Source organism: Numida meleagris, chromosome 24, assembly GCF_002078875.1.
Source record: "Numida meleagris isolate 19003 breed g44 Domestic line chromosome 24, NumMel1.0, whole genome shotgun sequence".
NCBI classification, from domain to species: Eukaryota; Metazoa; Chordata; class Aves; order Galliformes; family Numididae; genus Numida; species Numida meleagris.
This window is the reverse complement of record NC_034432.1, coordinates 1,865,199-1,892,165: the sequence shown is the minus strand read 5'-3', so window position 1 is coordinate 1,892,165 and position 26,967 is coordinate 1,865,199. Positions and strand designations below refer to the sequence as shown.

General features: G+C 64.2%; 5 protein-coding genes across 13 annotated transcripts in view; 3 read left to right on the top strand and 2 right to left on the bottom strand.

The window, feature by feature from the left end:
* PIP5K1A (phosphatidylinositol-4-phosphate 5-kinase type 1 alpha) overlaps positions 1-15,796 on the bottom strand; it is an 18,320-nt gene extending 2,524 nt beyond the window's left edge. Inside the window, exons 1-15 of one of the 6 annotated variants that reach the window (XM_021376824.1) lie at positions 15,719-15,796; positions 9,793-9,827; positions 9,143-9,232; positions 7,271-7,401; positions 6,919-7,036; positions 6,536-6,688; positions 5,423-5,722; positions 4,755-4,960; positions 4,357-4,440; positions 3,913-3,961; positions 3,546-3,630; positions 3,132-3,269; positions 2,695-2,824; positions 1,868-1,942; positions 46-127 (exon numbers count right to left, since the gene is read on the bottom strand). In XM_021376824.1, coding sequence (XP_021232499.1) covers positions 46-127; positions 1,868-1,942; positions 2,695-2,824; positions 3,132-3,269; positions 3,546-3,630; positions 3,913-3,961; positions 4,357-4,440; positions 4,755-4,960; positions 5,423-5,722; positions 6,536-6,688; positions 6,919-7,036; positions 7,271-7,401; positions 9,143-9,232; positions 9,793-9,827; positions 15,719-15,776 — 1,734 coding nt within the window. In that variant the 5' untranslated portion in view covers positions 15,777-15,796. Of the gene's footprint in view, positions 131-1,867; positions 1,943-2,694; positions 2,825-3,131; positions 3,270-3,545; positions 3,631-3,912; positions 3,962-4,356; positions 4,441-4,754; positions 4,961-5,422; positions 5,723-6,535; positions 6,689-6,918; positions 7,037-7,270; positions 7,402-9,142; positions 9,233-9,792; positions 9,828-15,718 lie in introns of all 6 variants that reach the window. The other 5 variants (XM_021376823.1, XM_021376827.1, XM_021376826.1 and 2 more) reach the window with 5 other exon arrangements.
* VPS72 (vacuolar protein sorting 72 homolog) lies at positions 16,109-18,534 on the top strand. Its single transcript, XM_021376830.1, has 6 exons — positions 16,109-16,300; positions 16,789-16,941; positions 17,175-17,286; positions 17,396-17,575; positions 17,662-17,803; positions 18,026-18,534. Exons 1-6 carry the CDS (start codon positions 16,184-16,186, stop codon positions 18,417-18,419), a joined length of 1,098 nt encoding a protein of 365 aa, XP_021232505.1. The 5' UTR covers positions 16,109-16,183; the 3' UTR covers positions 18,420-18,534.
* TMOD4 (tropomodulin 4) lies at positions 18,579-22,437 on the top strand. Of its 3 annotated transcripts, none has more exons than XM_021376832.1 (9): positions 18,579-19,109; positions 19,606-19,749; positions 19,848-20,004; positions 20,326-20,448; positions 20,796-20,885; positions 21,387-21,517; positions 21,621-21,728; positions 21,825-22,198; positions 22,293-22,437. In XM_021376832.1, the coding sequence occupies exons 2-9, from the start codon at positions 19,627-19,629 to the stop codon at positions 22,405-22,407; spliced, it is 1,221 nt and encodes a 406-aa protein (XP_021232507.1). In that variant the 5' UTR covers positions 18,579-19,109; positions 19,606-19,626; the 3' UTR covers positions 22,408-22,437. The 3 variants fall into 3 exon arrangements, with proteins under 3 accessions (XP_021232507.1, XP_021232506.1, XP_021232508.1); XM_021376831.1 differs by having other exon boundaries at positions 18,580-19,109; positions 21,825-21,968; positions 22,054-22,437; XM_021376833.1 differs by lacking the exon at positions 18,579-19,109 and having other exon boundaries at positions 21,825-21,968; positions 22,054-22,198.
* On the bottom strand, positions 22,427-25,560 carry SCNM1 (sodium channel modifier 1). 2 transcript variants are annotated; one of them, XM_021376838.1, is made up of 8 exons: positions 25,439-25,560; positions 25,176-25,246; positions 24,594-24,682; positions 24,425-24,510; positions 24,258-24,352; positions 23,999-24,176; positions 23,648-23,718; positions 22,427-23,570 (listed from the first exon to the last, which is right to left on the bottom strand). In XM_021376838.1, the coding sequence occupies exons 1-8, from the start codon at positions 25,487-25,489 to the stop codon at positions 23,471-23,473; spliced, it is 741 nt and encodes a 246-aa protein (XP_021232513.1). In that variant the 5' UTR covers positions 25,490-25,560; the 3' UTR covers positions 22,427-23,470. The 2 variants fall into 2 exon arrangements, with proteins under 2 accessions (XP_021232513.1, XP_021232511.1); XM_021376836.1 differs by having other exon boundaries at positions 23,648-23,777; positions 24,040-24,176.
* LYSMD1 (LysM domain containing 1) lies at positions 25,472-26,967 on the top strand (the record flags this gene model as incomplete). Its single annotated transcript, XM_021376839.1, is given in 5 exon segments — positions 25,472-25,580; positions 25,582-25,653; positions 25,655-25,825; positions 26,287-26,561; positions 26,866-26,967. Coding segments are annotated over 5 exon segments (713 nt in total), but the record flags the coding sequence as incomplete, so codon positions are not given.

Genomic DNA, 26,967 nt, shown 5'->3' with positions numbered 1-26,967 from the left:
CCACCCCCGGAGCCGCTCGGCCCCTCCTCAAAGCGCAGCACTCACGAAGCTGATCTCCGTCTCCTGCAGCTCTTCCAGCTGCTCCCTCAGCTCCAAGGAGGGCTCAGGGACGGACAGTCCTGGGGAGCTGCTGGGACACAGAAGGGGAAGAGCTATAGAGCAGTGTTTAAATGGGAGTGGTCAGAAAGTCGCCTCTCCTGCTGTGCCTGGCACGCAACACAGCTCCCCATGGAAGGGGTTAGTACAGAGGCACTGGAGCAACACCTGGACATCCAACCGAGCCCGGCGAGCTGAGCGCAGGCGTTGGAACCAGCACCTCCTGCCAGTGCCACTGCAGAGCCCGTGAGCACCGCGTCACCACCGGGAGAGGGGTCCAGGGGGAAAGCAGCATGGGGACACGGCAGCCACCGAGCACCGGGCTCTGCAACGGAGGCACCGCTGTGGGAAAAGCCACCAGCAGAGCTCTCGTGCAGCAAATGGGAGTGACACCCTGCAGGATGCATCCCATGGAGCTACATCCCATGGCACTATATTCCATGCAGCTACACACCCCTGCAGGATGCAGCACATGGGGCCATATCCCATGGAGCTTTACCCCATGGAGCCATATCTTCTCCTTCCGATCTACACAAGGACGGGATGCTCAGTGTTGGTTACAGGGCACGTGCTCCCAGGACTCGATTCGGGGTCAATGCCAGCGCTCAGGACAGTCAGACACCACCCTAAAACGAAGCCCAGTGACCCCTGGAACTCCTCGCCAGGGGCTGCAGGCTGGCAACTGACACCCCTGGCAGCTCATGCTGGTGGTTGAGGGCCTCAAACCTCAGGACCAGGAGCTGAATGACAGAGCTGGGCTGGAGCAGGGGACTCCCAGACATCTCAGAACCGAGCTGTGTGCTTAGCATACTTCAAAGCACAGTGAACTTGTCATAGGATCAGGCTCAGAATCATCAGGTTGGAGAAGACCCTCGGGTCATCAAGTCCAACCACCAACCTGACCCAGGCTCAGTGTTACACCAGTGCTGAGTGCACCAGAAGGCTCCAATCTCCGACTTCAGGTGGACCCTCTCCAGCTATCTCGTTGTTTGGGTCAGTGCTGTGCAGGTGTCCATTGGCATGAGCTGTGTAACCCAGCTGCTGAACAAACCGTCAGCCCTCAGCTTCGATCCCTGCACCTCTCCCAGCTGCAGCAGTGCTCCTGAAGAGAAGCAGTGAGGGCAGCGTCCTCCTCACTGCATCCCCAGGGCATCCCAAGGGACCACGTGAATCGAAGTCCCTTTCTGTCTGCACAAAACAGGACTCACCCATGTCCAACCTGACAGATGGGCATCACCCCGCGCCCCGGGCAGCGTCCGTCCCTTGCTCAGCATCACACCCTCTGCAGCCTGGAGCTTCGCAGCAGGGCACGTGGCTGCTGGACCAAGGCAGCTCTGGAGCAGGCTGGCCCTGCCCTCCCGCTGGGCTCTCTCACTTCAGGTTCCCCCCATGGAGCGGTGAACACCCCACCAGACCCGCTGCTTCCGCAGAAATTCCTCTGATGTTGTTCTGAACCAACCACCTACGAGCTGCTTCCATCCCTTTCAGGGTTTGCAGAGCTCTGTGCTCTCCCAAAGTCACCAAAGTGGACACGAGCCTCTAGAGAGAGCTCATGGTCCTCAGGATCCCCCCCATGGGAGAAACCAGCCCGCTCCCTGCCTGGCACCCCCCTGCTGCCAGCAGGGCTCCGTGGCACGCCGCTCGGCTGCCTGCAGGGCACAGAACCCGGGGAGAACCACGGGCAGCACGAGGCAGAACCTCGGGCCACGTCTCCCCGAACACACCCTCCGGATGGAAGAAGGCCTCCGGCAAAGCGTGGTTCCTCCCTCACCTAGACAGGAAGGCAGCAGTCCTAGCGAAATCCTTTGCTGAGCTGTCGGCTTTGTGCACCTGAACGCCCACTGACCTACGCAGAGATCGAAGGAGAGAGACCCGCAGTTAAGGACACAGAACTCCTCGGGCATGCGGACGGACTGGGAAGGAGCAGCTCTGGTTTAGGATCCCTATCAAGAAGTTTCCAGGTTTCAGAGAGGGAATAGGAGGTGCTAATTGCAATCGTATCTCATCCTCCTGCAGCTCAGGACAGAGCAGACACTTCCATCAGTGCCGCAGTGCAGGAATGAGGAAGGTGGGCTACGATCGCTTCCAGGAAGAGAAGTTACCACCTCAGAAGAACTTCTGCACATGGGATCGTGCTCTGACCACAGCTCCTCCTCGCAACCCTCGAGCATCACCACTGGGCAACAAAGGGAATGTTCCAAGGCAGCCATCTGCTCCTCAGCCATGCACGCAGCCCCGGGGACACCCAGAGGCGCAGAACCGCGCCCGGCCCCGCACTTGCCCCAGTGCCCTCCAGCACCACGTCAGTGCTCCTGACACGCATTCCAGCAGCGCCACGTTCACCAAAGCGCTGTAATCAGCACAATTATCTCAGCTCCAGGAAGAGGCCATCAAACACAGAACACACAAGGAACTAGAAGCCGCTGGGACGTCCGCACAGCCCAAGCAAAGATGCAAGATCACGGCGTCCGCGAAGGACTGCACGGGGGGACGTGACACAACGCTCCTCTCTTGCACATGCTCGAACCAACAGCACTGAGCTCACTCACGGCACAGGGACTGCTCATGCCAAGGCCCCGCCACCCCCCGGTGCCTCACCTGTTTGCGGGCGAGTGGAGGCCTCCGCTGCCCAAGGAGGAGGTGGACAGGGTGGTGGCGACGGAATCGCTGTTCGCTTCGTCCACCGGCAGAGTCCTGGGCAGCAGATCCGGGCGACCGAGGAGGGAACCTGAGTGGAAGCACACAGCGTTCCACCGCCTGCACAGCGCGCGGCACGACCCCACGCGAACCACGGGGCTGGATCCCACCCGCGAGGACTCAGACCCTCGAGCACTGGAGAACCAAGCCCTGGTGCTGCCAAAGGCCACGTGGTGCATGGGACGTTCTGACCCCGCCTGGTTTCTGGCACCACAAACCCAAAAACAAGGCTGCAAAACCACCCGCAGGTGTCCCACAGGAAGCTCTGTCCTGCCAAAGCTCGGCAAAGCTGAGGGATACCTGAGAGCCATTTCCCTCCCCCCAGCCCAGGCACCAACCTTGCTCCACATCCGCCTCTGTCGTGACTTGTGCTTTAGTCTCGCACGACACGTGCAGCTGGGAAGGCACTCCGCCCTGACAGCTCCGCCGAGGAACCGCGGTGCCGGAGCGGCTCTTCTTGGAAGGGGATGGCTTCACTTCAAGACAAAAAGCAACAAGGCAGAGCTTCACTACCACATGGAGCTTGGGAAGGAGACCCACACAGCCACGTCCCGGCTGGCACGCGGGGGAGCACGCTGACGGATGAAGCAGCTCCGTGCGGCCGCACTGGCAAAGAACAATGTAGGAGAGGGGAGGGGCTGCAGTGCAGCAGGCTCCATAACGCCCTCACACACCCCCTCCCCAGTCCCGGCTGTGGAGGGGAAGCCAGGCACACGGGCAGTGCTGCGGGGACCCCTGCACGTGGTACTCACGGGGTATCTTCTTGAACACGGTGTTGCACATGAACCGCTGGAACCTTTCAGCGTAGAAGCTGGGTCTGTGCACGGACACGGTGTCCTGAAAGGGACGAGCAGTGTGAAAATCTGCACTAGTAAGTGGTGGCCGTTAACACCAGCCTCCCCCTGCCCGCCAGCCCTGACCCGTGCTGCGTCAACCTGGGAACATTTCAGGGTACCTGGGAACTATTGCTTCTATGTAAAAGAGCAATGCATGGGCTCCTTGGAAATCTGGCACACTACGTGCAGAGTGCGAGCTGAACAAGTGGGAAGGAAGGTGCTGTGTTTGCAAGGTGCTGTGATTGCAAGGTGCTGTGATTGCAAGGTGCTGTTTGCTGCTTACCCCATCGTGCACAAGGGCCTTCCACGAGTGCTCCAGCTTCTTCACAAATCTGACAAAGCAAAGATTGAAGACCCGTTTTCACCCCAATTCGTGCACGGTACCGTGCCCACATGGCGCTGAGCTTTTCCTCTGACCACCAGCACCCGAGCAGCGGCTGCAGCTGCTTTAAGCCACCGCTTGTTTTCTCCTCGCCGCTTCCTGCGCGCAACAACCACCGTGCACAGAAACAACCTCTGCTAGAGGCAACCCCTCCTGGGAATGGGAGGCAAACGCAGTAAACAAGACCCGGAAACCAACCCGCGGACACCGACCCACGGACACCCAGCTCCAAGAAAATAACAATGGAGAAATAAAGGCACTCAATAAAACGTGTCATAACTGCCTCCTGGAAGGCAGCCCTCCACCAAGCGGGACAGGACACAGCCGCCACTCCGAGCGTCCTACCTGTAGGACTGCAGCACGTCGATGATGCCGACGTAGAGGAGCAGCCTCTCCCCCTTGGCGTTGCGGGCAGGAATGCCCCCCATCCTGCAAGGACAGAGCACAGCGTGTTTTGGTGAGGTTTGCTCGACCTCCCGAGAGCTGACCCCCACCACGCCAGTTTTACCGGAGACTGATCCCAACCCGCCCATGAGAAGAGACCGAGCAACCGCAGAGAGCTCCCGCTGCTGCCTGCAGGGCTGGGGGCAGTGGGGATTGTGCCAAAAGCACAAGAAGATTCAGTATTAAGAATTCTCCACCCAGCACAACAGCAATCCCTCGAAGCCCAGCCTGCACCCCCACCACCGCGCTTGGCCGCTGCCCCTCGCCGTACGGCACTGGGACCAGCAGCACGCACTTACTGGTCGTCTGTCTCTATGGTGCCGCCCCTCCGGGCCTCCCCCTGGATGGATTCCATGGCGGTGGAATACAGCGCCTTCTGCGCCGCGGGCCGCCGCGTGTCGGCCTGGGATGTCCCGTCCGCCATGGCGTGCTCTCTCTGCGCCAGATCGATGTTATGGATTGCCACCAGCAAACTGTAATCCATGATTTTAAAACTCTGCAGCACCTGGGCAGAAAGTCAACAAAGGCTCATTGCTACGGCGAGCCCCGTGAAGCTGCCGAGCGGGCACTCACAGCAGCATGCTGGCGGTCCCGCCCGGAGCCCCAGCGTGGCCAGGGGACGGCGTTCAGCCCACAGCCTGCACACCACCAGCTTGTCTATGCACGGCAAGGGGAGCACTGGGAACGCCCACAGTGCTCCTCCTGTGCAGGAGACCTGGAGCGGGGACAGCACTCTCGCACAGCTGAGGGCAGGCTTGGACCTGAGCCCCCTGCCCCTCTGCCCGGACCCTGCCGGCCTGGCACAGGGAGAGGACACATTGCTCCCTGTGCCTCTGTTGGAGCCCTGGGCCAAAGCGGGCTGAGGCCTTGCCAGCACCGCTGGGAGAAGACTGCTGGGTGCCAGCCCCCTTCTTCACAGAAAGGTTCAAAAAGAACTCCTCTCGCAGCTCCCAGCCCTTCCACTTACCAAACAGTCTCTCTGCAACGTTTTGCACAAAGCATTATACATGTCCGAGTCTAAGAAGAGGCCATCGGGGATGTCCTGCATAAAATCCAAGTCCTTGTAGGTGGGGAAAACCTTCTCCCGCTCCTTCTGGGACGCTCGGCGCTTGTAGGTGGAGCCCTTCAGGTCGTACTTGAGGTGCATCTTCACGGAGCGCGGCAGCAGGTTGTTCATCACCACAATGCGGATGTTTTTGCCCCCAGCTTGGACACAGTACAAGCCATAAAACTTGGGCAGCAGCGTCCTTGGGTTCTGATTCAAGTTCTAAAAGAACCGGACACACGGAGATGCCTTCAGAACCATCCTGGGTGTTCACGTGCCGCCTAGCGGAGCTACTTGCTCCTCCCAGCGGAGCCGGCAGCGATTCCAAGCATTTGCCAAAGAAACAAAGAGACAAGGGCAGGGGAGGGGGGACGGGCTGGCGCTGCCCGCTGCCAACAAGCTCCCTGCAAAGCTGAGCAGGTCACATCAGCCCCGAGTGCAGAAGAACTCACTGCTCGCCCTCACGGGGCTAAGCCGTGGGGGCTGCGGGGCAAGGGATGAGCTCGTGCTGAGCCGGTTTAAATTCAGCACTGAGGTCAAGCCGAGCGCATCGGCACAGAGACAGATCTGGCTCTGGGAGGTAATCAGAGCAAAAGCATCCGTGGGCTCAGCAGTCCCAGCCAAATCCCCCTTACAGAGGCGGCCTGAGGGGGTAGGGGGAAAACACGGCGCAGTCAGACCGCATGTGTCTCACTCTTCAGGACGGGATCCAGTTTTGCACATTTTTTGCTGTAACCACTTTGAAATGAACGTGCCTCCACTCCCAGAGCTGCCGCTCCCACGTGCAGAAACCCAAAGCCCCAGTTCCTCAGCGGAGACCCCAGCTTTGCAGACAGAACTGGGGGACACAGCGCACCACGCGCTGACGCTGCAGCAAGGAGGACACGAGCAGTTTGCTGCCGGTCACAAAGCAGCCCACGAGCTTCCACAGCCACCATGGACACGTGAGACCCTGTGCTAAGCTCATGGCACACGGGCTAGCAGGGAGCACGCAGCGTTACGTGCAAAGGAAGCCTCTCCCAGTGCCTCACTTACCATGTAGTAGCCGGGCAGCAGCTTCTGCAAGAACTCCGCCTCTTTGTGCTGAACTGTCTTGATGATGAACTCGTCGTCGCTGGACACGTAGAAGAGGGATCCACTGGCCCCAGAATTTGAGAGTTCAATGAGCGGCTCACTGCAGAGCGAGTACTGAGGACGAGATGAGAAGAGCAGAGGTGAAACAGGCAGCAGCAAGGAGCTGCAGAGCACGGCTCTTCCCTTCAGACAGCACGAGGCAAACCCCGGCGCCACGCGCTGCATCCACTGCCGTGCTTCCAGAGCTCCCCACGGCTCCGAGCAGGGGGAGCACCCCCCAGCTCTGTGCAGAGCAGACACCCATCACAGAGCACACACCGAGGCCGATACGCGCGGCGCCGTACCAGGTAGTCGTCCGGTCGGATCCCAAACAGCTCCCGGAAATAACGGAAGGCCACTGGAGCGTAGGTTTTGAACCGGAAATCGTTGTAGTGATGAGCTGGGGTCAGGTTACTCCCTTCACTGCTCAAGGAGAGAAGGGCACACACGGGTTTGCATCGCACAGGTTTCTCATGGGACAATTTGAAAAGCAAGGCCCAGGCGCTGGCCGCCTCTCACACAGCCCAGGGACAGAACGCACCCACCCGGGAGGGGCACAGCGACGCCTCTGCTCTTCCTAACACGAGAGCAGGCCTGGGAACTAATGCTGCTACCCGATGTCAAGGCATGACAGAGAGGAAAAAAGCAAGCACTGACCTCGGGAAGAAAATACTTTCTACTACGTAGAAATCTTGCATGAGAACGTCTCTTTCGGGTTTAGTGCTCAAGCTCCCAACTGTGTGCGTAATGCCCAGCTGGATCGCACCTTTCAAGGCTGACGACGTCGTCTGGAGGTGCAGAGAAAACAAGTTAGGCAACATGAAGCAGCAGACTGGAAAAAGGAACGAGAGGAGCTAAAGAAAAGACAGCTCTGCATTCAGAAGAGCGCTGCTAGCGGGGTGCTCTGCAGCCGCCGCTTCCACCTGCTGGTTTCCTTCTCAGCGAGCAGCGGCACCGTGCTCCGTCCCAGGGCAGCCTGCTCCAGGCAGGGCACCGAAGCTGCTACACCAGGGACACCTCCTTGTCCCCACCCCAGTAACTGTTCGGTTCTGGCCAAGCTGTGAAGGACCTGAGCTGGAATTTCATTGCCTCCCCCACATGGTGCACTCAGAGGGGAAGGGGAGCGGGGCAGGTTACCCCGTTCCCCTGCCACCAAACACACCGGGCAGCAGCTCGGTGGGGCTGCACATTGCGGGGCTCAGCAGCACGCACCGCTCTCCTGACTCATGCTAGGCCGGGGCTCTTCAGCTCTAAAGCTTGCTGTCATCTTAAAATAAGGAGCACAGACCGGAATCCACTCCTGCACCCCGTGAACAATGCCAGACTGTGTTCCTGCAACAGCTGCTGACATCAGGAGCTCTCCTCTGCGGCTCATGACCTCATCTCAGGCCATCGACTCACGCTGCGGGCTGCCCTTCCTGGACCAGCCCAACACCCCGTGCTGTGCAGCCATCACACAACGCCCTGTTCCACTCCAGCTACCTGCCTGCATTCCCCATTTCCTCTGGTTTCCTGGGGGGAGGGAGGAAAAATTTGGTTCCTCTTCCCCCCCCCCTCTCCAGGCTGAAGCTGCTTGACAACAGGTCTCAGCTCAGCACACGTGGCCCTGCCCGTGCTCTAAGGGCAGCGTCCCCGCGCTGCTGCCTCGCGCACACCACAGAGCCACGTTGCCAAGGAACAAGTGTTGTTCTCCTCGATCCGCCAGTGAGGCGGGCCGAGCAGCTGGCCGCCTGTTTATCATCACTTCCATAGAGGAAAGAATTCTAGAAAAACAGCTTGCCACCCCTGGAAAAAGAAGGGATGGAAAAAAGGCAGGCTGCCCGTTCATCTCATTCCCAGACGGGTCCCATCAGCACTCCACCAGGTCCTGGGGCCCTCACAAAGAAACACTTCAGGCATTTAGCACCGGCTTCTGCTCCGCTCTCCTCCCACTGCTGCCAACCCGTCCCCGGATTTCAGGGGAAACCGGAGGGTAGCGAGCATGAAGCCAGCAGCCAGTGCAGGATGGACACTGTAACAAAACCCGGCTCCTGCAGGAGCAGCGCTGCTCCCATTCCTGCCTTGCACTCTGCTTCCTGACCAGAGTACCCCCGGGGTGCAGATTTCGGACTGGAAGCATCGCTTGCACCAAGTGCACAAAGCCCTGATCTGCTCCATCTCCCCCCGAAGCCAAACTGATGTCAGAGGAAGTCACCATCCCCGCAGAACACCCCCAGCTCCGGCTTTTAGCGAAGCCCCTGACAATCCCCCCTTTGTAAAGCAAATTCCAGGAATGCCACCAGATCTGTAGGAAGGACTGTGCCCCAAGAGCGCAGATCAGCCAGAAGAGGCCTAGGAAGTGCCACCAGCGGGCAACGCTTAAACGTAATCCCCTCTTTCGAAGGCTACAAGAGAAGCTGTCCCAAAGGAGCAGGCTCGGCCCCTCGTGGCTCGGACGCTGCGCTCCCTCTGAGCGAGCACCGTGGCCGTCACTGTGCTGGGTGGGATTTGCGTTGCGCAGAGCAGCAGAGCCGCGTGGCAGAGCCTCACCTTCTTGTAGGTGGTCTCGCCCGTGGAATCCACTCCTCTGTGCCCCTTCTTTATCGTCTGAGAGCCCGGCTGCCCGGAAGAACCTGGCATCTGGGATTGGAGGAAAAAGCGGTGAGAAGGGAGGGCCCGAAACACAACGTGTTCTCAAAGCGCCGCTGTCCCGCAGCCGGCACCGCGCTGCGCCGAGGCCCACGGAGGCATCTTGCCACCAGCTCCCAGGCTCCCGCCGCAGCCGCACCGCGGGCTCCGCTGCGGGCACGGAACGCGTCTGGGGGACGGTTCTCTCATCCCTGCTATCACAAACCCCAGCGCCCCGCCAGCTCCCTGCCAGCGCGGCCAGCTCTGCGGGAGCAGCGTGGGAGAGCCGCGAACGCAGCCCTGACTCACGGCCCAGGAACTCGCTTGGCTCGCTCCCGGGTTTGACCACGTGCTGCTGCTGACCGCAGCTTCCCGGCACTGCACACGCGGCCGCTCCGGGGCTCGGACCCAGCTCCGCGGGGCTGGCAGGGAACCCGAAGGCCGCGCTCAGCGCCACTCTCCCCCTCGCTTCCCTGCTCTCTCCCCAGTCCTATTTCCAAGTCAGGAATGGGGCAGCTGCAGCCGCCCCGCAGCAGTTCACCTCTTGGCCGCTCTGACCGCCACAAACTTACCTCTGGGGTGAGGGATTTTTTGAAGGCAGACGGCCCTGTGGGAACAAGAAGGCCGCGGTCAGGAGGCGAGCAGCGCCGTGCGTGGCAGCAGCAGCACAGCAGCACAGCCCCGCGTGCCCCAGCACTGACTCATGGCTGCCTCCTTCCCAGCTTCTCCCCCCGCAGCAGCGGCTCTGGGGAGGCTGCTGGGCGCAGGGAGGGATGCTGACCCCTCTGGGACATCTCTCCGTGCCACAAAGCCGCCAGGCAGACCAAGCACAACGCTCCCCACTCAGTGGCACATAAAACAGCAGTTCTGAGCCCCCAAAAGGCAGACTGGCTGCTATTTCCTTGTTGTTTCTTCTGTCTGCTTCAGACACAGCAGGATTTTACATGGGAGCTGCGACAGCACCCACTGCAACACCCCCACAGCTCCGCGCTGCCGAGCAGCGGCTGCACTGGGATGAGTGCTACCACACATGGACCCCGTTTCAGTCCTACAAAACCACAGACCTCTAACATCACCACATCTCAGCCCCCAGGAGCCCCCAGGCCCCCACAGACCTTCAAGATCTCCCACGTTTCAGCCCCACCCTTGGAGGTCTTTCCCAACCCTAATGGCTCCTATGATCCTACAGTTCTCTGAGTGAACGGTGGGGATGGGCTGTGGTCAGACTTGATCTTGGAGGTCTTTCCCAACCCTAATGGCTCCTATGATCCTATGAGGGACATGCAGAGCAGGCACGGTGGGGATGGGCTGGGGTCAGACTCAATGGTTTTGAGGTCTCCAGCCTTAGTGTCTGTAGGAGTGAGCGTGGTGGGGATGGGTTGACGGCTGGACTTGATCTCAGAGGACTTTTCCAACCCTAACAATTCAATCCCACTTGTCAAGCTCTACCAGGACGCAGAGACAGGGAAAACATCCCAGCCACTCCAGTACAGCACCTGTTCAACAGCAAATAAATCTCATTTTTGTCTTTTCAAACGCGAATTTGTAAGTATGTAAATCGAAACCACCAAAAGCCCCAAGATGCCAGCAACCCCGCCGCAGCACCACCAGCCTCACCCCTCGGAGATTAGCTGCGTTAATATTTCATCGCCCATGCAAAACCCTGCTCCATCAGGGTTTAACCACAGCTCCCTCGGAGCAGCAGATCCTCGCCGTGCTGCCTTGACCCCGCAGCACACATTAAGGGGAACGTGAGCCAAGCCGGGAGCTCGCACCCAAGCGCTGTTTGCTCAGCGGGTGCTGCTGGGCTCCGGTCGGCCCCGAGACCCTGGGCTCTGTGGGGCGTCCCTGGGGACACCGCCAAAACGAGCCGTGCTGCTGAAACGAGGCGGTGATCACCGACAGCACCGCGGGCCGAGGGCAGGAGCAAGGCCGGGGTTTCCATGCGAACTCCCCTCGGTTCCCCCCCTTTTCTGAGCGCCATTGGCGGGCGGTTTTGTTGGCGCGCAGACCGCCTGGAGAAGCAAAGGCGTTAAACCGAGAGGCGTAAGCGTAACACAGCAACACCAGCTCAGCAGAGCTTACAGTTCTGGATCTGCTCAAACCAAACAGCCCCTCAACCGTAACTCCAACCCGGGCTGGAAAACAGCAGCGGGACCCAAGGGTTCGTTATGGACAGAGGCAGCAGATTTGGGTTAAGGTCACGGCCAAAACCAAACTCGCCCTGTCCCTTAACAGCCGCCTTTCCCCTTCGTTCCCAGTGCTGGGCTCAATCCCTTTGGCCGAGCCTCCTCCAGCCTGGGAGCATTTTCAGACCCACTGTCCTCGCATCCCCGGGATGGAACAAAAGCTGAGCACAAGTGACGGCCGCAGCCCCTCGTCCGAGGGCTGGGCAAACGCTTCAGGCCCGGCCTCCTGCTCGGCGGCACAGCGCACCCCAACACGGCGCCGGGACACGGCACAGCGCTCGGAGCCGCCCCGGTGCACGCTCCCACCCGCAGCACCCAGCGGGGTCAGGCCCTGGGGCTGCGGACAGGAGCAGCAGGGGCAGCACTCGTCTGCAAAGCGAAACGGGCGGCACAGAGCTCACACACACACGGCAATGGGCAGCGGGACCGGGCAGGGAGCGCCGCGTGCTGGCGGCCCCCGAAGCCACGGTGGCTCGGTGAGATGGCGCTGGTTACCACGCAGCAGGAGAACATGCGGGGTGAGCACACGGGTGCAGTGCATCTAACCTCTTCGGAACGACACCACCGAGCAGCACAAAAAGCTGAAATCTGAACGAGGAAAAACAGAGAGGTTACACGGCGCTCCCCGGGAGCAGGCATCTCGGCTGCAAGGAACGGCGGATGTTCGTCTCCTGAGAAAGTCAGAGAAACGTGGAAAGAAATCCCATTTCCTCTGGTGCAGAAAACAAAGGTACCAAGTCCACAGGCAAAACGCTTCGCTCCCAGCGCTACAGAGCGCCCCGAGCTGGAAGGGACCCGTCAGGATTACAGAACCCAGTTCCTGAAAGAGAAAGCTCTGAGCAGGAGCCATGCGTGGTAAAACCTCCCCCTGCCCCGACACCGCACCATGGAGAACCACGGGGCCCGGCCTGAGCCATGAATCAGAGCCATGGCAGCTGAGCAGGGAGCGGCTCCGCCGCGTCAGCCGGGCCCCGGAGGGGAGGGCACCCACGGGCAGCACAGCCCCCCAGGGCAAGGCCACAGCCCCTCCGCATCCACACACGCGCTCCCATCACAGTGACACGGACTGGGTTTCTCAGCACGGAGCTCTGACACGCCGCGGGTCTTCCCCACCACGCGCCCCAGCCGTGTTCGCAGCGCTGATCTCCCGCCCCACAGCCGGCCAACCACCGGTCAGCCATCGGCCTTCTCGGCCTCCGGGGCACTCGGCCGGCTCATGGTCAACTGTTGGCCAACCAGGACCCCCAGGTCCTTCTCCGCAGAGCCCCTTTCCAGCAGCTCAGCCCCATCCTGTGCTGATGCTGTGATGTCCCTCCGCAGGCGCAGGACCTGCTCTACCCCGGTGACCCCCACCAGGGCCCCTCTGCCCGCCCGGCTCTCACAGAACAGGAACGAACCCCGGCGAGACGCCCTCGTTTTATGGCTTTTCCCGATGCTTCAGAGCAAAAATATCCTGGGGGAGGGGGAGCGCGGGGATCTCGGGTTTCCCGCTGTTGCTGGGGGTGCTGCAGGCGCTCGGCACCTGCGAGGCAGCGAGCTGTGTGACAGCAGCACGGCCTGGAACCGCCGGTGGAAACTCCTGCGGGAAGGGCAGAGCGCGGCACACGGCTCTGTGTCGGGAAAGCAGTCCCACGGCCTGGGACCGCCAGGGCCGCAGCTCTGCAGCGCTCTGCCCTCCCTGAGAACGCTGCAAGGACTGAGAACTTGAAGCTTCTCCCAGAAGGCAGCTCCTGGGCCAGCAGTGCCACGCTCCCGGCTCTTCCATCTAAAGCGCAGCGCGAGGGCTGAGCAGAACAACTCTGGGGATGTGAATCTTTGCAGTCAGTGCCGGGACAACGCCGCGAGCATCGCTCCACAGGAGCGGCCCCAGCGCTGGGAATCACCCGGCCCCGGCATCAGCGCTCAGCCGAGGCACGGCACGCTCCGGGGAATGTAGGTCAGCCGTAAGGGATCCCTCTGCCCCGGGAGCGCCCTGCTCGTGAGCAAGGCAGAGTCCGCGGGGACGGGAAGGATTAATCACCGCGCTCACGCGGTGCTGAGAGCGGAGCAGCGCTGTGACAATGCAGCAGAAGCAGCTTTTACTTTCCACAGGGAAACGCGGTCACTGCGGGGTCAGCGCTGTCCCCCGAAGCCGCGCGGGACGCGCCCCGCTCCTCCCCACAAAGCAGCGCTGACCTCTGCTGCTCCGGCTGCCGTCCTTTGTCTCTGCCCCATAGAGCAGGAGCTCTGCCCGGGGCCGGCAGAACCCCCCCCCCCCACCATGGGTCAGTGCCAACAGGAGCAGCTCCCAGCGCTGCCCACAGCACCGCACAGAGCTCCCCGCGTGCGCTGAGACTTCTCCAGGAGAGACGTCTTGAAGTCACCGCGTCCCCATCAGACCAGAGGCTGCCCCGACGTCCTGCTCACCAAACTCATCCCATGGGCTCGGTGTGGTCGGATCGAGGCTCCGCTCCCCTCTTGAAGGGGCCGAGCCCCTCGCGCTGTCTCACCCCTACGCGATGATTTCCTCCCCCAGAAGGGACGGAGCCATTCTGAGAGCAATTCTTTTGTCTGCGGCCGCCCGGGAGGGGCGAAGCCCTGGAGGGTGACAATGAACTCCCAACTCTCTCTCTCTCTCCGGGCTCAGTCATTACAAAGCACAAAGAACCAAACGATCGAAATCCCGCATTAGCATTTTTGGCACACGCCGCTTCAAAGCGAAAGCAGCAAAATGAGAAACCCTCCCGCGTGTGTCCCCGGGAGCCGAGCACGCCGGCGGGGAGCAGGAAGGGTGGGACGCCCCAATCCTTCCGACCCCGTCATTTCAGCTGCAAGACGCTGAGTAATCGGCCCTGGGGTGAACGCCGAGCTGTGGGGGCAGCTTCAGGGTTTAACCACGGAGAAAGCAAAGCTTTGTGCCCAGAACAGTCGGCCCCACAACCACCGGGGTCTGAGAAATGTTAGGGCTTACCCATGGAAGAAGCAAAGCCCCATGCCCGGAGCAGTCGGCCCCACAACCACTGCCCCCCTTTACTCCACGACAGGCCCCAGAGATGGGATGAGAGCTTTAAAAGCTGCACCACTGGGGATCAGCAGAGGTGGACGCACGTCACGTATCGCGCGCGTCACACAGCTCTGCCATCAGGACTGAAATCCTGCGGGAAAGGCGCCCTGGCCAACACCTAGCTGCCCTGGAAAGCAAACAGCAGCGCTGATTCCAGCAGGAAGGGAGGAGTGGTTTACTCGTGCACTTGCATCTTCTCCCCGACGTGAAACTCTTGAGGCCCGCCGAGCCTTACGGAGGCGGCAGCTCCTCCTCCAGGTGGGAGACACGAGATGTGTGACACCTCCAAGCTCCCAAAGGGAACCCCCGAAGCACAGCGGGAGGAGACCCCGCAGAGAGCCATGGACCCCCTTTCCCCACAGCGCCATGGGAGCAGCAGGGCGCACCGCCAAAGGGGCGGGGAGGCGGGCAGAGACCCATTTCCAGGGGCCCCAAACGAGGAGCACAATGCCAGGAGGCCGCCGAGGCGAGGTTCTCCTGGGCAGTGGCCCCCCCAGCCTTCATTCTTGGGGTGATCTGAAGCCCTCCCCGCTCTGCCCTGCAGTCAGTAACAGCCTCAGCGCTCTCCACCAGAGAAACCGGGGTACGACACGGGCGGGCGCTGCCGAACGCAGCTGAGAGGCTTTGGGAGCCACCCCGGTTCCATGTCCAGCATCCCCAAACCAGACCCATTCCCCTCGCCCCCCACTTCGGGGGCAGGATGAGGCGCAGGGCCCCCACCCCCTACACTGCGATGGCCGAACCACGGCCATAAGTGCCCCGCTGTGCCCCAGAGGCGCTTTGTCCCCCGTCACCATCCCTCCCCCGGGCCGAGGGCGGCCCCACACCCCACACATCCACCACTTCCAGCGCTGTACCTCGGCCACACTCCCTCCTTCAGTGTCGGGGCCTCTTCTACGGGCTCTGCCACCCCACCGCCCCCGTCCCCGCCTCTACAGTGCCAACGACCGCCCCCAGCCCCAGCAGTGCGGAACCCCGGGACCCCAACCCCTCAACCCCACACGGCCACACAGCGCAGCCCTGGGCCCCGGCCTGGCCCCCGCCTCTCACAGCCCCGCTCAGCCCCACACCGCCCCTCAGCGCTGCCTGGGCCCAGCCCCCACCTCCCACATCCCCACACGGCCCGGCCTCGCCCCCGGGCCCGGCCCCCCCCCTCCTCCAGCCCCACCCGCCCCCCAGCAGCCTCTCCTCGCCCCCCCAGGGCTCGGCTCAGCGCCCCGTGAAGCCGCTCCCCCGACCCCAGGCCCGACCGCGGTCCCCCCGTACCCCCGAGGCCACCGCTGCTGCCGCTGCTGCCGCCCGACTCGGGCCCCGCCGCCGCCATCTTGCCGCCTCCCGCGCCCGCCGCCGCCTCGCGTGAGGCCACGCCCCCTCGGCACCACCCACGGGGGGGGGAGGGGAGGCGCCCCCGCGCGGACGCGAAGTCTCGGGATGCGCGGGTGAGGGGAGGGGTCGCTCCGAGCGCATGCGCAGGATGCGTGCCACGTGATTGGGGGGAAGTCTCTCAGGGCGCGTGCGCGCGGGCTGAGAGCGCGCGAGCCGTGAGTCACGTGATGCGCCGAGCGCGACCAAAACAAAGCGGAGGGCGCGCGCGGCGTCATGTGCTCCCCGCGCAGCCAATGGAAATCATCGGGGCCTTCCGGACCTCCGGCCCACAAGGGGGCGCCGTCTCGCTCGCTGCGCCCGGGGCAGGACGACGAGTTGAGCGCCGATGGCGGCGGCGGCGCCGCGATGAGTTTGGCGGAGGGCCGCGCTCCGCGGCGTACGGCCGGGAACCGTCTGTCGGGGCTGCTCGAGGCCGAGGAGGAGGATGAGTTCTACCAGACCACGTATGGCGGCTTCACTGAGGTGCGCGTCGGGCAAGGGCCTGGAGGGGCTTTGTGAGAGGGTCGGGGGGCCTCTGGAGGCTCTGAGGGGAGGTGCGGGGCCTTACGGGGGGGTTGGGAGGGGACCCGCGGCCCGAAGGGGGTCCTGATGGGAGTCCTGAAGAGAAGAAAGGGACTTTAGGGGGTTGTGAGGGGGAACCGAAGGGTTTTAGGAGGTTCTGAGGGGAGCTGGGGGGGCTGGAGAGGGGTCTGAGGGGGATCGGGGGCCTTGAGGAATCTGGGTGGTCCCTGAGGGGACATGAGGGAAACCAGGGGGGTCCTGAAGGGACCGGAGGCACTGAGGGGTCAGGATGGGGATGGGGTGGCTTTAGAGGGTTCTTGAGGGGGTGGGGGTGGGGCTGGGGGGAAACCCAGCAGTAGCCAGAGGCAGTTGTCAGGGGACTGCCCCATAGAGATGGTGGTGGAGCAGAACACAGCTCTTGGTGTGACACTGCCCTCCTGTCCCCACAGGAGTCGGGCGATGACGAGTACCGGGGCGACCAGTCGGACAGCGACGATGAGGTGGACTCGGACTTCGACATCGACGAGGGCGAGGAGCCGACCAGCGACCAGGACGAGAGCGAGCCCAAGCGGCGCCGCCGCGTCGTCACCAAGGCCTACAGAGTGAGGGGACAGCTGGGGATGGGGCTCGGATCCCCACCGAGTGTCCTCTGATCCGCTGGGAGGGGGTACAGGGGTCACCAAAGGGTGGGATAATTGGCAACCTCCTAATTGCTAACTGCGGAGAGGAGGTTTTCCTTTGGGGGTATTTCAAAGCGACAGCCCTGTGCAGGTTCTTGTTTAACTTAGGACGGAGCATTTCTCCCTCCTCACATCCCTCCTGCCCAACCCCATAGGAGCCCATCAAGAGCCTTCGACCCAAGAAGGCCGACACCCCCAGCAGCAGCTCCCAGAAGACCCGAGAGGTGAAATCAGTCCCCCTGGAGCTCCAGGATGAAGTGGGAGACAGTGAGTGCACGCAGGCTGGGACACGCAGGCATCCCTGGGCTGGAACCGGCTGCCCTGCTCTGCCGAGAGCTGTGCTGGCCCCACGCTGAGCCCCGTGCTCCCGCTGCAGGCCGGAAGCACATGCGGCAGTCGACGACGGAGCACACGCGCCAGACCTTCCTGCGCATCCAGGAGCGTCAGGTGCAGTCCAAGCGCAAGAAGGGCGGCCCCAACTACGACCGCCCGCTGACGCAGGAGGAGCTGCTGGAGGAGGCCAAGATCACAGAGGAGATCAACCTCCGCTCGCTGGGTGAGAAGAGTGCAGGGAGGGGGGTGGGGGCGTGGGCGCTGGGGGCTGCTGAGCCCCCCACCCTGGGCTCATCCCTTCTTTCCCAGAGAACTATGAGCGCCTGGAGGCCGACAAGAAGAAGCAGGTGCAGAAGAAGCGGAAGTGCGTGGGGCCCGTCATCCGGTACTGGTCCGTCACCATGCCCCTCATCACAGAGCTGGGCAAGGAGGAGAACGTGGATGTGGAGGGGTAGGTTGGGGCACGGGATGGGATCGCGGTGGTTTCTCCCATGCTGCACGCAGACCCCTCCGCTCACCGCTCCCATCCTCGAACCTTCCTGAGGCCAAGGGAGGGAGCAGTGGGTCTGGGGCAGTGCTGCAGAGCCCACAGCCCCACGTTCTGCTCCTGTGGGGGCTCCCTGGGTTCCCCTGGCCCCGTACGTCCCCTCAGAGCTGACTCCAGCTCTTCCAGGTTGGACCAAGACCCGCAGCAGGCAGACGCTGCCCCGGCCGTGGCTCCGGCCTCCAGCGGGAAGTGCTCCCGCACCTTCATCTCCTTCACCGACGATGAAACCTTCGAACGCTTCTTCCCCAAAGCGAAGGCGCCGCGGCTGCCGGTGCGGGAGATCTGCCCCGTCACCCACAAACCGGCCGTGTACCGCGACCCCATCACCGACATCCCCTACTCCAACATCCGCGCCTTCAAAATCATCCGCGAGGCCTACAAGAAATACATCACGGCCCACGGGCTGCCCAGCGCCGCCGCCGCCTCCGCCGCTCTGGGGGCCGCTCCCCCTGGCCCCGACCCCGGCCTCCGCGCCACGCGCCAGAAAATCATCATCAAGCAGAGCGTGCCCACTGCCTGAGCAGCGCCCGGTCACGGCCCTCCCCGCGGGGTGACGGTTCCTCGTTCTATTTATCTGCTTTATACTGCCGGTGTTCTGTTGTTTGTTTTTTTTTTTTAATAAAAAAAGGAAAGAACTCGCAGCGAGGGGTGTGCAGCAAGGCCCAGCGCGTCGTTGCCAGCAGTACGCAGGCCGTGCCCGCAGCGCTGGGACATCCCATCCCGCAGGACGCATGCAGCGCGTACGTCGCCTTGTGTTCTGCAGTGAACAAGCCGTGCCCCTCGCACGTGGCCGAGCCCCAGCACCGCACGCAGCCCCAGGGAGCGTTCTGCTGAGCGGGGGTGGAGGGGAGCGGGGCACGCAGGTGTCCAGTGGGGATGCAGAGCAGCTCCAGAACATGTAGGGCGGCCTCTCCCTGCAGTGGCAGAGGTGCTCCCCACACGACCGGCCCCGAACCTCCCCCTGGGTGGGACAGACGGACGCAGCAGTGAGCCCCGATGCCCTGGGGGGGCTCCTGACGGCGGCGGGTGCCGGGGTGGAGCCGCGTTGAGCGCTGGCAGAGCTCGATAACAGCGGGGATATGTGATCTCGCCCCTCCCCGCTGCCGGCTCGCAGAATAAAACGCTGATCTCATGCCCTGCGCGGCCGGAGCCCTTGGCTCAGCACCGGGGCACAGCCCAGGCAGGCTCCACAGCCCCGGCCAGCGGCCAGGTAGGGCCTTGGGGGGGGAGATGGGGGTGGGGGGTGTCCCCATTAAGGACACCAGCTCGGGGGGGGTCACAGGGTACCGCTGGGGGTCCCCGTGCTGAGAGGAGCCGCTGGGTTTCTCTCGTGGGTGTCAGCACGCAGGTTGCTGCTGGGGTTAACGTGGTGCCCCTTCCCATCCGCAGAGCTGGGGGTTGAGGGGCAAATCCCCATCCCTCGGGGGTCCCTTGGGGGGCACAGGGCTCCACGTCCTCAGTGTGCACCCGTGGTTCCTCCCTGGCTGCAGAGGGGGGGGTTACAGAGGGCTGTGGGAGCAGCACTGAGCTGTAACTCAGTTCCCCCAAAAACACCGTGGTGAGGCCCGAGTCCGATCCACACCCAGGGGTGCCCCACAGCTCCCGGCCAACAGGACCCCCTTCAGCCCCCCAATAACCCCCATGGCATAGCAGTGGGGCATCAAGGGGTGGAGGTATCAGCGTGGCACGTCCCCCGCACCCCGCAGGCCGCCCCCCATCCCGCAGCCATGACATCCTACCGGCAAGAGCTGGAGAAATACCGGGACATCGACGAGGACAAGATCCTACAGGAGCTGTCGGCCGAGGAGCTGGAGCAGCTCGACACGGAGCTGCTGGAGATGGACCCTGAGGTGCGTCCGGGGGTCGGCACGGTGTGCGGCATGGGGGGGGGGGGGGGGGGGGGCAGGGCAGCGGTGGCACCCATGGGTGTCCCCCGGTGCTTCCCCAGAACGTGCTGCTGCCGGCGGGGCTGCGGCAGCGGGACCAGACGCACAAGAGCCCGACGGGACCGCTGGACCGCGAGGCGCTGCTGCAGCACCTGGAGAAGCAGGCGCTGGAGGCCGGCGAGCGCGAGGACCTGGTGCCCTTCACCGGCGAGAAGAAAGGTGCGGGGACGGGGGGACGTGGCGGGGGACGGGGCACCGCAGCACCAGGTATATTTAGCTTGGTGGCGCGGAGCTCACCAGCGGCTCAGATGTCCCGGGCGAGCTGGGCCCCCGCCAGCCCCGGGCATGGCCACCCCCCGGCAATGTCACAGCGCTGGCAATGCCACCCCCCGGTGCTGCCACCCCTCAGCGCTGTCACCCCCTGCCGTCGCGTCCCCTCCCCGGGTGCTCCTGCCCGGCACGGGGGGTCACCGGGACCCCAGGGTGGCCTCACCCGCCGCTGCGGGGCCGTGCAGGGTGCGACCCACACCCTGTGCACAGGGAAACCCTTCGTGCCCAAGAACCCGACGCGGGAGATCCCCCGTGAGGAGCAGATCACGCTGGAGCCGGAGCTGGAGGAGGCGCTGGCCAACGCCACCGAGGCCGAGATGTGTGACATCGCAGGTGGGTCCGGCACGGGGCTGCTGCGTCACACCGCAGCATTGCACGGAGCGGCTGCGTCACACCAACCCTTCGCAGGGGGCTGTTGTCGCACCACAGCACTGCACGGGGCCACGCGTTCACACTGCCTGCCCCAACCCCGGCTCCGCGCTCCCCGTCCCCATGTCACGCCCGGGTCCCCTTCCCCCACGCTGCGGCCACTGGGTCCCCGCCAGCACCTGGCTCCAAGCAGCACTGTGCCCCTGCTCTCGGCTTTCAGCCTGGCCCCTGGCCCACCCTGCGGGGCTGCGGCTGCCCAGGGGGGTCTGGGGGGGCCCGGGGTGCGTGGTGACCCCACGGGTGTCTCACAGCCATCCTGGGCATGTACACGCTGATGAGCAACAAGCAGTACTACGACGCGATCTGCAGCGGGACCATCACCAACACGGAGGGCATCAACAGTGAGTGCCTCGCACAGCCAACATGGGGGGGGTGGAGAACACAAGGAGGGGGCGTGGGGTCAGCGGGGCCGTTGGTGGGACCGGGGCAAGGAAACCCCATCCCTGTGCACCCTCGTGTGTCACAGAATCAGAATCATTAAGGCTGGAGAAGACCTCTGAGATCACCAAGTCCAATCCCATCCACACCGTGCTCACTTGAATTAAAGGATCATAGAATCATTAGGGTTGGAAAAGACCTCCAAAGTCACCTGGTCCAACCCCAACCTGGCCCCACCATGCCCACTAACCGCGTCCCTCAGTAGGACCACAGAACCAATAGGGTTGGAAAAACCTCCGAGACCACCCAGACCAACCCCGACCCGTCCCCTCCATTCACTCCAAGAATTATGGGATCACAGAATCCCAGGGTTGGAAAAGATGTCCCAGATCACCGAACCCGCCCCCCCATGCCCACTGACCCACGTCCCTCAAACGCGTCCCCGTGTCCCACCCCGTGCCCAGGCGTGGTGAAGCCCGACAAGTACAAGCCGGTGCCGGACGAGCCCCCGAACCCCACCAACGTGGAGGAGACGCTGCGGCAGATCCAGGCCAACGACAGCACGCTGGAGGACGTCAACCTCAACAACATCAAGGTGAGGGTGGCACCGGTGGCCCTGGAGACATCCAGACCCCTGCAGCGCACCCCACTGGGGCCACCCCCCTCCCCTCGGTGACAGCCACGTCCCCTTGCCGCAGGACATTCCCATCTCCACGCTGAAGGCCATCTGTGAGGCCATGAAAACCAACACCCATGTCAAGAAGCTCAGCCTGGTGGCAACCCGCAGCAACGACCCCGTGGCCACTGTGAGTCCCTGCCCCACGTCCCTAACGTCCCCGGACTGGGGAGCCAGCCCTGGTGAGGTGAGGTGACACCCCGAGGTGACACGGGGGGTCCCGCAGGCCGTGGCCGAGATGCTGGCAGAGAACAAAACGCTGCAGAGCCTCAACATTGAGTCCAACTTCATCACCAGCGCTGGGATGATGAGCGTCATCAAGGCCATGTACCAGAACAGCACCCTGAGCGAGCTCAAGGTGGACAACCAGGTGGGGACGGGCACAGGAGGGGCTGGGGGACAGGGTGGGGGTGTCCCACATTCCCAGTTTGCCCCACGGCCCCGCTGCCCTGCAGTGCCAGCGGCTGGGGGACACGGTGGAGATGGAGATGGCGACGATGCTGGAGCAGTGCCCCTCCGTCGTGCGCTTCGGGTACCACTTCACACAGCAAGGCCCCCGCGCCCGCGCCGCCATCGCCATCACCCGCAACAACGAGCTCCGTGAGTGCCCTCCCCGGGGCAGGAATGGGATTGGGGGGAACTGGGGGGTTGGGAACGGGACCCGGGGACCTGACCCGCCTCTCCCCTGCCCCAGGTCGCAAGCAGAAGAAAACCTGAGCGTCCCCTGCCACGGCCCCGCAGGAGCCCGGAGCTCAGCTCACCCATGGGCTCTGCTTCGGGCTCCCCAGGGCCAGATCTGCTGTAAATAAAGAGGACGGAGACACGGGGCCGGAGCTGGCTCATAGACTGTAATGCGCTCTTTTACAGCTCGAGACCCAGAGGGCCCCAATTACCTCGAATCGTTAACGAAGGGCTCGTTAAGGGGCCCAGCTGGACCTCTAGATCCCCTCGGGAAGCAGCGAGCTGCATGGTCGGGGTATTTATACCCAGGGGATTGGGTTACAGGGCCCGGAGCAGTGCCAGGATTTGGGGGGGGGGGAAGCAGAGCACCCCTAGTGGGGAGCTGAGCACCCATGGGGCTCAGAGCCAGGTACACAGGGCCCATAGCAGCCAGCGTTGTGGGTCTGTGTTGTGGGTAGGGGGCTGCATGGCTCTGGGAAGAGCCCCCCAGCCCAGTGCCGGCTTCGTGCTGGCACCCACTGCAGCCCTGGCACCCGTCCTGACGACTATTTATGGCCCCGAGCTGAGCAAGCGGGTAAATCCCAGTGCCCAGGTGTAACATCAGCCGGGGCAGCGCTGCCAGGGAGCCCCCCCCATGGGACAGGAGCCTGCCCTGGGGCCCAGGGGCACACAGGTTGGGGGGGGGGGCTCTCCCTGGGATGCGGGCAGTGGTTGGGGGTTGGCAGGGCGTGGGGCTGTGCCCTGAGGTGGGAGCACCCACTGGCCCCACAGGCTGATGGGGGGAGGTGGGGAAACTGAGGCAGAGGGGCAGGGGTGACGTGGCCGGGCGCTCCGCTGAACGCCAGGACAGCTGCTGGGATCATGGGGAGAGGGAGCCCAGCACCGCCACCCCTAAAGGCCGTGACCCGCATGCACCTGCGTCTGCACCGCACGCTGAGAGCGACTTGGAGCAGGGACAGGCAGGGACAGACCACAGCCCACGCCAAGATCACAGTGCTAGGATAGGGACACCCCCAAAAAGGGGCATTCTGTGAGCACAGAACGAGGGGACGCCCAGTGCTGGACCCCCCCCCGGCACCAGGCTACATTTCCCCAGGACCCGCTCCAGCAGCCCACGCACCCCCTCGGTCTCCAGCCACCCCCATTCTCATGGAGCAGTGGGGCTGGGGGCAGCCCGGGGGGACGGGCACCTCAGGCCGGCAGCAGCGCGGGGGGCTCATCCTCGTCAGAATCAAACTCGGCGTTCTCGTCCTTCACCCATTTCCCGGAGCGGTCCTGGATCCAACCGGAGCTGCGGACGGACGGACAGACGGATGAGGGCTGAGCTGAGGGCCGTGCCGGGTCCCACACCCACAGAGCCCCGCTCACCTCCGCAGCTGCAGGTATCGCTGCAGCTCCTGGCGCCGCGTGGGGCTGAGGGCTGCGGGCTGACTGGGGGGCGGTGATGGCGGAGCCCTCCTTGGACCGCCCCGCTGGGTGCGGGTGGAAGCCGCCGCCTCTGGGGGAGGGGAGAGAGGAAAGAATCAGAGAATCACTGAGGTTGGAGAAGAGCTCCAGTCCCAGCGTCCACCCACCGCTGTTATTTCCCACTGCACGGCGTCCCTCAGTACAACATCTCCACAGCCCTCCTCTCCAGCCGGACCCATCCCATTCCCTCAGCCGCTCCCCCCCCAGCTCCGCTCCCTCCCCTGGTCACACTCCAGGGCCCCCACGTCCTCCTGGTAGTGAGTGGCCCAACTCTGAGCTCTGACGGCCCTCACCTGGTCGCCTGCCGCAGTGCCCGGGCAGCAGAGCTGCAGCAGTGGCCTCTGCCGCATCCCTGCGCTCCTTCAAGGGCAGTGGGGCAGCGCTCGGCCCCGTCCGGGTCCTACCCGCTCGCACACCACTTCCATCTGCCCTACAAGGGGACAGCATCAGGTCTGTGGGGCGGTGGGATGATGGCTCTCCCTGCGCTGCAGTGGCAGAGCCGAAGCCTCACCCCGTCCTCCGGCAGCAGCTGCTGTAGGGAGCGGCCTTCAGCAACGCGCTCTGGGCGATCCTCCTGGTCCTGGCCAGCAGAGGGGCCGGGGAGCCCTGCGGGGAGGGAGGACAGAGCTTAGGGCCGCCCTTCGGGGGATGGGGAAGGGGAGAGGGCTCCGCACCCACCTCCGTGCCCACCGCCACCTCCTCGTGCCGCTGCTCCTGCACCGCCTCCTCCTGCGCGTGCCTGCTGCCGTAGCAGCGCCTGAGGCCTGGAAGGGAGCGAAGGGGAGGTGTGGGGGGGCTCACCACGCCCCCCACCCCAGTGCTGCGCCCCTCACAGCCCCGCACTCACTGCCCAGGTGCTTCCTGCCAGCCCGGTGCACCGCCAGCACGTCCAGCGTGTCGAAGACGGGGCGGTGCGGGCACACCGTGCAGGCGTACCTGTGTCGGGGATGAACCACAGAACGGATTGAGCTGGAAGGGACCTTGGAAGGGCACCACTTCCAACCCACCCCCCCCAATGCATGGGGACACCCATAGCTCCATCAGCGCTCACAGCACCATCCTGCCCGCGGGGCTCTGCAGGGACCGGGCACCGCCGCCCTCACAACTCTGGGGAACCTGTGCCAGCGGCCCAGCGCCCTCCTCATAACCACCGCCTCCCTTCCACCCTGCCCAAATCTCCTCCTTCCAGCTGGGAGGGGAGGAGTTCCCCCCCCCCCGCTGTCTGGGTGCAGCTGGGGTCGGCTGCCTTTAGGGCTGGGTGTGCACACTGCTCCCTCGCAGCCCCCCGCCCCCACCAGCAGCCCCGGCCCTTCCCGTCCTTTCCCCCCCGCTCGGCTCGGCCCTGGGGCTCGCACTCAGCTGCCGGCCCAGGAGGCGCCGCCGGGGCCCTGTGCCCCCCCAGCAGCCCGGGGTGGGGGGCCCTGCTCACCTCCCGCTCCTCAGCAGCAGGGCTTCGTCCTCCGGGATGTAGTTGGCCAACAGATCCGCCACGCGCCTTTTCTGGGAGAGGGCAAAGAAGCGGCGTGAGCGCGTGTCCCCCCCCAGGGCCCCGCAATGGGCACCCGCAGCCCCAGCGCGGCCTTTCCCCTCGGCGGGGGACGCGGCCTCGCCCCCAGCTCGGCCCTCCCCCCATCTGCAAAAGGGGACCGGGAGGCTGAGGGGGGAAGTGGTGAAGGGGTGGGGAGGGCCCACCTGCAGCACGGCCAGCTGCCCCGCGTCGTCCCCCTCCCGCTTGAAGGACATGGCGGCCCGCAGCGCTGCTCCGCCGTTGCCATGGGGACCGCCCACCGCCCGCTTCCGGGTCTTCCGTCCCGTCGTGCCTCGCGAGGGAGCGGGGGACCAATGGGAAGCGCGGAGCCTCGGAGCCGCGAGGCACGACGGGAGTTGTAGTTTTCCGTCTGCCTTCCCGCCGTGGGTCACGACGGGCGCGGGACTACAACTCCCAGCAGTCTCCGCGCCGGACCCGAGTGGGGCCGGGGCTGGGGAGCGGCGGGGCGCCCCGCTATGGCGGGGGGCCGGGAGCACCGGGTGAGGCCCGGGGACACTCTGCCGGGACTGGCGCTGCGCTACGGCGTCACGGTGAGCGCCGGGGGGGACCGGGGCTGGGACCGGGGCTGGGGGCAGCGGGCCGAGCCCCCAGCGGGCACCGCGCCCGGCCCGCGCCGTGACATCCCTGTCCCCATCCCCGTCCCATCCCCGGTCCTGTCCTGTCCTGGTCCCCTTCTCATCCCTGTCCCCATCCATCCTTTTCCTGACCCTGTCCCTATCTTTGTCCCCATCCCATGCACATCGCTGTCTATGTCCCCATCCTCATCCCTTTGCTATTGTCCCCAACCCATCCCCGTCCCCATTCTGTCATTCTCCTGTCCCTCTGCCGTCCTGTCCCATGCCCATCCCATTCTGTCCCATCCCTGTTCCCATCCCAACGCTTTTCCCATTCCTTTCCCTATTCCATCCCTTATCCCATCTCCATCCTGTCCCTGTCCCCATCCCATCCCATCCCATCCCATCCCTGTCCCCCTCCTGTTTCTCTCCCGCAGATGGAGCAGATCAAACGCGCCAACCGCCTCTACACATCGGACACCATTTTCCTGAAGCCCACCCTCCTCATCCCCCCCCCGGAGCCCCCCAATGAGGAGCCCGTGGGGTCAGCGCCGTCGGACCCGGGGGACACGGACACCGCCACTGCCACCGCTTCCCCCCCCGCCGCCGCGCCGCCGCGCCACGACCTCACTGCCACCGATTTCCTGCGGCGCCTCGACGCCGACATCGGCCGCTCCAAAGCGGCGGCGGTGGCACAGCGGCTCCGCACCGGGTGAGCGCCCGCCCCGCTGCCCCCCAGGGGTGGGGTCACCGCTCAGTGCCACCCCCCGTGTCCACTGTCACCCCCCCGTGTTCCCCATCCCACTCTGTCACCTTCCAGTGGGGTTCGGTTCTGGGGTCACGGCTCAGAGTCCCCCACCCTACACTCTCCTATGGGGTTTGGGTCTGGGGTCACCACTCGGTGCCACCCCCCGTGTCCACTGTCACCCCCCCCGTGTCCCCCATCACACTGTCGCCTTCCTATGGGGTTTGGGTCTGGGGTCACCGCTCAGTGCCACCCCCCTGTGTCCCCGCAGTGTCCCTGAGGCCGCCGTCCCGTGCCCCCGCCCGGGGCCGTCCCCGCGGGGTCCCCAGCTCGGTGCTCAGCCCCTGACCCGGACGCGGCGGGCGGCCGCGCT